General features: G+C 36.6%; 1 protein-coding gene across 1 annotated transcript; it reads left to right on the top strand.

Moving 5' to 3' along the window:
• Positions 1-403: 403 nt before the first annotated feature.
• On the top strand, positions 404-5,360 carry LOC108376465 (indole-3-acetaldehyde oxidase-like). The gene is made up of 7 exons (XM_017632689.1): positions 404-443; positions 502-674; positions 1,311-2,054; positions 2,232-2,465; positions 2,528-4,462; positions 4,528-5,005; positions 5,068-5,360. Exons 1-7 carry the CDS (start codon positions 404-406, stop codon positions 5,247-5,249), a joined length of 3,786 nt encoding a protein of 1,261 aa, XP_017488178.1. The 3' UTR covers positions 5,250-5,360.
• Positions 5,361-9,998: the final 4,638 nt, after the last annotated feature.

The following is a 9,998-nucleotide window of genomic DNA, read 5'->3' as shown; positions in this document are numbered from 1 at the left end:
TGTGATATCGAATGTTGTAAATATCTAAATGTACATATATTCAATTGTTAAGACATAAGAAATAAGAAATACGTTGAATTCAAGACGAAAACTTTGATTCACTCAATTGCACCCCCTTTTTCCTACTGGGTAGCTCTCACAGAAATGCTCTCGCAAATGCCTGTATGAATGTATATGTAAGTGCGAATGTTATCATAAACAACACTTGTTAGAATAAATGTTTATAAAAAGAGAAAAGAACTATACATGCAATTTTGCTAAACAGAGTCGTGCCGAACAGACGTGTCGCAAGTCTCAGTTTTTAGTTAACATAAAATAAATTGTGCTATAGTTCTAACGAATTCCTCCATAATTTTTGTCAATTTACGATCTGCGTAATAAATACATAAGTAGAGTGTGAAAAATGGCAACCAATTTTATAATCAACGGTACACCCTATACAGGTAAGAATATTTGATGTAAGTCTGTCCAATAGCATTGCCTCACAAATTTACTACGCAGTTAAGCTGTCCGATCTGCCATCGGATATTACTTTGAACACCTTTATTCGAGAACATGCGGGCCTGCCGGGTACTAAATTTATGTGCCAGGAGGGCGGATGCGGTGTATGCATTTGCGTGGTTACAGGTAAACACCCAGTCACAGCGGAAATTCGTACGTGGGCCGTCAACTCAGTAAGTTGTAATTTAACAGGGTTTACACAAGTGTGTACTATGTATATTAGAAAGTGAAAGAAAACAAAAAAAATTTGCCCTAGTGTAATTTGCGCTGAGTGTAAAATAATTTTGCAAGGCAATTTCGAAAAATTGTTTTGTTTTTGGCCAAACGTATGCAAAAGTCACCTTTTTACATTTGTCGTCGTATCTTTGGAATTTAGAGACAGATCTTAAAGTATGATGGATCGATGTTGTTTGTCTCGAGGAGCTCTTTTTTTTATTTAAAAGTACTTACACACCAGACCTCAATACATATCACTCTAACGTACCATCCTAATGCCAGTAAATAACAGCTTATCAAATATCAGTAACTTTTGCTATGGAAGTATTTCCATTACTTCAGTAGAACTATTTAACAAGAAATGTTTTGCTGAATGTGGGTGCCATCGTAAAATGTAAAAAATCCACACAAAATAATATTTTTTTTTCGAAATTGCCTTGCAAAAATACTGTAGACTCAGCGGTGTACGGCGAACTTTTTTTGTTGGCTTGTGAAGTGTTGTTGTGTACAATCTTATACTTAGTTTTGAAAAAAAAGCAAAAAAAATTCAAGTATGTTAAACCCAGTAAAAAATGCATTCCCTCTATTTAAAGTGCTTGACATTGCTGAATGCTTGCGCCGACTGGGAGATAACCACTACTGAAGGCATTGGCAACAAACGCGATGGTTACCATCCAATTCAGCAGCGCTTGGCCAAGATGAACGGCACCCAATGTGGTTATTGTTCGCCTGGTTTCGTGATGAATATGTATGGCTTACTGAAATCGAAGGGCAACAAAATTACCATGGAAGAGGTAGAGAACTCATTTGGTGGCAACATTTGCCGTTGCACTGGCTACCGCCCCATACTGGATGCCATGAAATCTTTTGCAGTCGATAGCAATATTGAGATACCCGATGAATGTCGTGACATTGAAGACCTGAGCAATAAAATGTGCCCGAAGACTGGCGTTGCTTGTAGCGGCGCTTGTAATGGCATCAAAAAACGTTCGCCGATCGAATATGACGATGGTGGTCAATGGTTCTGGCCAAAATCATTAGCTGACGTGTTCTCTGCCATCGACCAATCAAATGGCTCCAAGTATATGCTTGTTGCCGGCAATACTGCTCATGGCGTTTTTCGTCGAGATGAGGCGATTAAAAAATTTATCGCCGTCCATGGAGTACCTGAACTGCGTCAACACAATATTTCGCCAAGTGGTATAGTTCTAGGTGGCAATTTAAGCTTAACTGACGCAATGACAGTATTTCAAGAGGCTGCTAAATGCAATGGTTTCGAGTATTGTCAACAACTTTGGAACCACTTCGACTTAATTGCAAATGTACCTGTGCGCAATGTGAGTACTAAGTCACGCGTTGGTTAAATGTGATTTTGATATTGTTTTTAATTTTATGGCATCGTTATCTACATTAGTAAGCTATTTCAAGTGCTTTATATATATTTTAGCACTTATCGAACCTCACTCAAAATATTTTGTATTATTCCATTTTTATTTTTATTCGCTTGCTTTTAGATGGGCACCTTAGCCGGCAATTTAATGATGAAATACTACCGCAAAGATTTCCCCTCTGACGTTTTCATTGTTTTTGAGGCATTAAATGCTAAAATATCGCTTCTCGAGAGCGCCAAAAAAGAGAAGACGGTGACAATTGCAGAGTTTCTGAAAACTTCGATGCGCGGTAAAGTCATAAGAGCAATCATTCTTCCGCCATATTCACGCGCGCAATACATCTTTGATTCCTACAAGGTATTGTTTGAAAATTAAAAATTTCAAATTTGAATTAAATAAAATTTCTTGTGACTTGCTAGATTATGATTAGGGCACAAAACGCGCACGCCTACGTGAATGCCGCTTTCCTCATAAATACCGAAAAGCCCAGCCATAAAGTCAAATCCGCGCGGCTATGTTTTGGTGGTATAAATCCTGATTTCGTTCATGCAACAGAACTGGAAAAGATACTAGCTGGTAAACAATTACATGATCCTGAACTTGTTGCAAAGTTGTTTTCGATAGCTGGGCAGCACTTCGTTGCCGATGCAGTTTTGCCAGACGCATCTCCTGAATATAGGCAAAAATTAGCTTGTGGCCTTATTTTTAAATTTCTTTTGCGGCATGCACCGTCTAGCGTAATTCCAGAGAAGCTGCGCAGTGGAGCAGAGATTCTTAAGCGACCAACATCTTCGGGTAAACAAGTGTACGAAAGTGTGAAGGCAGAGTTTCCCGTTCACCAGCCGACAGTAAAATACGAAGGTGTGATGCAGACTGCTGGGGAAGCCACCTATTCAAATGACGTTCCCGTACAGCCGAATCAATTGTGGGCTGCCTTTGTTACAGCCAAGAAAGTCGGCGCTATGGTAACAGATATAGATACCTCTAAAGCACTGAAATTGCCCGGAGTTGTAGCCTTCTTTTCTGCTAAAGACATACCTGGAAAAAATACAATTTGTGGCAGTGAACAATTTCTTTTTACCGAGAACGAGGAGCTATTTCCAAGTGGTGCTATTAAATTTTATGATCAACCAATCGGTGTTATAGTAGCCGAGTCTAATGCCATTGCCAATCATGCTGCTGGGCTGGTGGAGCTCACTTATGCCGGCGGAGCCAACGAAGTTTTACCCACGCTCCATGATGTTTTGGATAGCGCCTGCGCGGATAGAATTGATCATACCGTCAAGTCCCTAATCGAGACATTACAAATTGACGAAAAATACGATATCCATGGGTCTGGAAAATTAGATTTGGGCTTGCAGTATCATTATTTCATGGAACCACACACCACCGTGGTAATTCCGTTCGAAGGTGGGCTGGAAGTATATGCGGCGGCTCAGTGGATGGACTTGGTTCAGGGCGTTCTGTCTGAATTGCTTAATATAAAAGTTAATGAGATTCAAGTTAAAGTACGGCGACTGGGTGGCGGATATGGTGGTAAGGCAACCCGCAACGTTCCAGCTTCTTGTGCTGCCGCATTGGCTGCCTTCAAGCTTAACCGTCCGGTGCGTTTCGTACAGTCTATAGAGTCGATGATGAATGTTCTTGGAAAACGTTGGGCTTTCCATTCAGATTATGATTTCTACGTTAAAAATACAGGCAAAATAGTGGCACTGCGTAATTCATTCTACGAAGATGCCGGTTGCTCAGCCAATGAATCTCCTCTGGGACACACTGTCTTGATGGGTAAAAATTGCTATGAATTCAGTGATAACTACAAGTTGGATGGCTATATGGTGTTCACCGATTCGCCTAGTAATGCAGCGTGCCGTGCACCTGGCTCTGTGGAAGGAATTGCCATGATTGAGAATATACTCGAGCATATTTCCTTCGAGACGGGACTGGATCCCGTAGACGCTCGCATTGCCAACCTAATTTCGGGTCATAAAATGTGTCAAGTTTTGCCATACTTTGTAGAAAGAACGGATTACAGAGCCCGAAAGCAGGCGGTAAAAAGTTTTAATGAAAATAATCGCTGGCGTAAGAAGGGTCTCGGCATCGCTATAATGGAGTACCATATCGGTTACTATGGCCAATTTCCGGCCACTGTGGCAATTTATCACACCGATGGCACTGTGATTATTTCACATGGTGGTGTTGAAATGGGTCAAGGCATGAATACCAAGATCGCTCAATTAGCGTCTTTTGAGCTGGGTATACCAATGAATATGGTGCGATTCGAAAACAGTAATACTGTAAACGGCGCAAACAGCATGGTAACTGGCGGCTCAATCGGCAGCGAAACAATTTGTTTTGTAAGTACAGTATTTCGTGAAATGCGATTCTGAACAATTTTCGCTAAAAATGCAAGTTTTTATAGGCCGTACGCAAGTGTTGCAATACAATCAAAGAACGACTGAGGCCAGTGCGCGAATCCCTGAAAAACCCCACATGGCTAGACGTCATACAGTCAGCTCATAGTCAACATATTAGTCTGATTGCAAACGATAATTGTAAGCCGGACGACATGGATCCCTACACTATTTGCGCCCTGGGCCTAATTGAGGTTGAGGTTGACATACTCACGGGCAACTATCAGTTACCACGGGTAGATATATTGGAGGATGCTGGCGAGAGTTTGAATCCAAATGTGGATATAGGACAAATTGAGGGTGCCGTTATGATGGGCCTCGGCTATTGGACTTCGGAGGAGATAATTGTCGATAGAAATACGGGAGAGATGAAGACAAATCGTACATGGAACTACAAGCCACCTGGTGCTAAAGATATACCGATCGATTTCCGTATTGAAATGTTGCCAGGTAGTCCAAATCCGGCTGGATTTATGCGTTCCAAGGGTATGTAACTCATGAAAATTTTATTGTTAAAATAAAAACTAAAACTTTATTTAACATTTTAGCGACGGGTGAGCCGGCGATATGCTTGCCAATAGCGGTAGGCTTTGCCTTACAAGAGGCTTTACAATCTGCACGTTCGGATGCTGGGTTGGCAAAGGAATGGATTCCGCTGACGGCGCCAATGACTCCCGAAAGAGTTTTGCTAAAGTCAGGCACTGATCCCAGCATGTTCCAGTTAAAGTGAAGATAAGCGTTCAAAAATTAGCACGTATTTGTTATAAGAATGTTGGTAAAGCGTTTTTGGATTAGAATAAGCAAAGTTTCCAATAAAAATTTGTATTTTCTGTAATCAAACTTAATGATCAAAGAGTTATGTAAAAACCTTTTTACCAATTGGAACTGATCTCAAGTTATAATTGATCAAATATACATACTTTTGTTTGTATATATGTATGTCCATGTTGCATGCCATACCTAAATGTCAATAAAATTTAAAATAATAGCTTTTCTCAATAGATGTAATGATGATCTTATTCATATTCAAAATATTTTTTTTGTTATTTTTATGGCCTTATAACAATTATATTCAACAATTTTTATGAGCTCGAGGCCGTATTAAGTGCAAATTTATTGTGGAAAAGCAACAATAATTTGAAAAAAATGGTAGAAGTGATAGCTATTTCGGAAATGTGGTGATTGGTGATGTGGTCCCATTGCAATGGAAAGTTTGATGCCGCGTACATAACTGGAATCATACTGAGGTGAACCATTTGACCAGAGTTCTCGGTCTGGAACATTATTCCAAAGAATTTTAGCATTAAATCGGTGAACCCGCACATTACTAGGCCAGGTATTTTGTGAAAAATATATTTATTCTGTGGTTTCTTACGAAGATTACCTCTCCCCTCTGATACATATTTGTATTTGCAAATTCCTTTGATTAAAGTATAGATTAAAGGGCAATCAAGCAGTGACTCATTGATCCTGTAAAATAGAGAGAGAGAGCCAACCTTTGCAGTGTGTAAAAATGAGACGAAAATAGAGCTTCTCCGAATAAAATTAATGTGCCTGCGCAAGTGTAGTAAAAAGTAAAAATTGGTAACAAAAAATTAACTTGATCAAATCTTTACACGTGCCTCCTACACGGGTGCCTCAAAGCTAAAAGGTTAGGTGTGGGTGTATAATTCGAACACCAGAGTACTGTAGCTTTTTTCCGACGGAACTAATGGCAATCCCAAGTTGATATCTACACTTACGCTGACAGCCAGTAGGCAATCAAATCTCTAACGAAGCAGTCGACAACCTCCATGGTAGCCATGAAATGCCGCACATCTCTTAACTAGATGGCTGAGTCATATCGCCCAAAGGAGATATGGGTTCCAGGACACTGCGACATTGAGGGGAACCGTAAGGCCGATGAACTGGCGCGACTATGCACCCAACTCCCTATTGCGGATATAAACGATGAACTAGGAATACTATTACCAACTTGCAAGCTACTCATTTCCGAGAGGCTCACTCAAGTAGCGAATGACAGATGCCACCTGCAGAACTGCCAGGAAACTATGGCCAGCGCTACTACTGAGCTTAAATAAGCAGAATATCAGTTTGTTAGTATCTGTTATAACAGGACACTGCCTAATTTGGCAGGCATCCCTATTGACTAGGCGTACAATTACATGACTTCTGCAGAACTAGTCAAGATGAAGAGGAGGAGGAAATGATTTTGCACCAGTTGTGTAGATAATTCTTCGATAACCTGGAAGACCTCGATGTGCCGAAATCAGGGATCCTCTAAAATTCCTACGAAGCTTAAAATGATGTGTCCTATCGCCAACAGCGACAACCTAGCCAAAATGTTTGCACTTCCATTCACTTTCCATACCACGAAAACCAAAAAAAATACGATTTTTATTTCTGTAGACATTAATTTTATTTATTTCTTATAAATGATTAATTTGATTCGCTTGATGCATTGTCTTTATATTTATTTGAAATCATTTATGCTTTTTCATACATTTTTGATAGTTACTTTATTTTGTTTTCACAAACTTTTTAAATACTTGAAAGTAAAACTTAAATACTTACAGCTTTTGAAGTAGAGTTTAAGTAAAAAATTCAGAGCTTATAGTATAACTGCATACTTTTTTGATACATATTATTTATTTACAATTTTTTTTTGTGGTATCTATACGTTATAATTAAGAAATATTTCATAATCATATAACACGCATGTAAGCATGTGCTATGTATGTATGTATGCACATACGATTGAAACAATAAATTTTATGCAAATTCTCATATTCATTCATTACTTATTACAACGTTGACAAAATATGTTAAAAGAACAACATTTATAACATCGATAAAAATATTTTTATATAAGATAATATATAACAATTGAGAAAACCGACCTATATCACATTTAGAATTGATTAAATTCAAATTTAGTTTCTTTATTTTTATGCCTATAATTTTTTTTTTTTTTTACAGTTAAACTAATTGTATAATAATTTAACAAATTTATTTACTCCTAATTTGATTTATGCTTAAGATGCAGAAAAAAAATTTAGGTTTGATATTTTTTATGCCTAATGTAAATATTATAATTGTTTTTCAACTCAATTTAATATCTGCATGCGGAACTTGGTTTAAATTGAGAAGAAAAGGATCGATATACTTATACATACATTTATCTACATTCTTATCTACTGAAGAAAATGGAAAATCTTTATTGTATTTTTGGTCTAGTATTTTTATTTAACTTTATTTACTACATACTTACTTAAAATTATGACTTCTTTTACTTTAAGAGCAAAAATTTTGGAAACCATAGACTTTGTGATCTGGGAAGCTAACTGGATTTACAAATATGAATTTCCAAACATGGCAAAAGCGACACATCTGAAAAATCAGTGGTCGAAAGATTTTTTTTGTTATTTAATTTCACTTATTTTTTATAAAAAAAAGTTCGGACCACGTTGGATTCAGTGAAAGGCGCCGAGTACTTTGCATTTAAGAGTATCTGTTAAATACTTTGGCTATTTTTAACCGACTTCGAAAAAAGGAGGAGTTTATCAATTCGACGGAATCGACGCATTGCTTTGGGCAACGTTAACCAATTTCTATAACTAAAGGAGAGGTGGTATCTCAGATGTGGTCCCATACTAATTGGGTCTAGAGCCGGTCTTTGGATCATGAAGAAATTAGCGGTAAATGTTTATATATTTGAATTAAAGTCGGTTGGGGTTTTTGGCTTAAAAAGCACTTTTTATTTTCGTTATTGTTATAGTTATTGTTTTATATTTTGCCATACCATAGCCATAACCAAAGTTATAGCAATCATCTGGTGCCTTACCATAATGCCGTAGCCGCAGTTTTAGTTTTTCGCCATGATCACAAGCAGCTGTGAATGAAGTATTTGACAAAGTTATGCCTATGGCATTATAGCTATGACACCTTTAATTGGGCCTTAGGGAATCGTCAAAAAAATAATTGTTCTCCCAAATTCAAACTGATTAAACTGCAGAAGTGTTTGACAGGTACACAATTGCCATTCACTTTGAAAAAATTGGAATACGAATTTTTGCTTGTTCTAATAAGTACGAATGATTTTACTTATTACTTTGTTATCAGCACGTTTGCTCTTTCTAACTTACATAAGTTTAATATATTTTTGATACAATTTCAGTCTCCTGATATTTAAATTACATATACATATGAACAGTGATGAACAAAAGTTTTTTACCTGTGAATTTTTCACAATATATGCAATGTTTTTTATTCTAATTTGTATTCGTTGAATTTTTATAAAAAATATAGTTCATACTACACCAAAAAACATAAAAATAGTATCTCTAAACTTTGTGCAAAACTCAGGAAAATTCAATAAATTGGCATACTAATTTTGTAACTTTATAATAAGATTTTTTAGAAAAATGCTTATTATGCAGTTTTATAGCCCATTAAATTTTAGTACAACTAAGCGCACTTTTGAATTTGCTAAAAAATCGCTTCGATTCTCGTTAATTTTCTTAGTGGATGGTGTTGCTCATTTCCTCCATACAAAAAATAACACAGGTTTACAAAAAAAGTTTCTGAATATTAAACCAAAACTCTATTTTTCTAAAAAAGCTTAGTACAAAAAAAGTTACAAATTAGTATGTAAATTTATAGAATATTCCTAAGTTTTGCACAAAGTTTAGAGATTTTACTTTTTATGTTTTTTGGTGTAGAATAAAAAACTTTGCATATAATTGTCTGTGTCCATACTTTTGTTTGTCACTGTAAGTACATCTATGTATGTACATGTATTATTTTAAAGGTTTTTGCTTTATTATGCCCTTGTTTATGAAAAATAAAAAAAGACGTGAATACCAGACACTCATGAAATTTGATGTGTAAACATCGGTGCCCAAAACTAAAACCGAACAAGTCCTGAACTTACCTTGAAGCAGCCCTGAACTGCTCCCAAACTAGTATCGAAATGACCCCGATAAGCCCAGAACTAATCCACAACTGTGCTGAGCTAGTCCCGAAAAAGTCTTGAGTTATTCCGGAAATGATCCATAGGAACTAGTTCCTCAATGGACCTAAGAAAGTCTCGAACTATATCAGCAAGCAGCGTTGTTTGAACGGCCGAATAGATTTGTTTTCATTTGTACTACTATATACTTCTAAATTTTATTGGTTTACGAGTGTCAGTTTACGCAAATTTTTCCCATGCCGAGAACAAAGATGTTTTACATATCAAAAACTTATTGAGAAGCTTCATGAAATGAAGATTTTCTGAACATTTTAAATTAATATTTTTTTTTTCAATGAATTATGGGCTTAATATGTATTATTGTATTAAATTCATAGTCGCTTTGGGATAAAAGTATAAGGTAGGTATAATAAAAGTATGAAATTACAAATTCTATACACAAGAACAAACATACATACACCTTGTATATTCATACACTTATTGCTAATGCAAAAATATATAAATTGT

This window comes from Rhagoletis zephyria, unplaced genomic scaffold (assembly GCF_001687245.7).
Source record: "Rhagoletis zephyria isolate East Lansing unplaced genomic scaffold, Rhagoletis_zephyria_1.1 Rzeph_scaffold_10471, whole genome shotgun sequence".
Lineage (NCBI taxonomy): Eukaryota > Metazoa > Arthropoda > Insecta > Diptera > Tephritidae > Rhagoletis > Rhagoletis zephyria.
The sequence above is the reverse complement of the archived record's forward strand: the minus strand, read 5'-3'. Positions and strand labels throughout refer to the sequence as shown.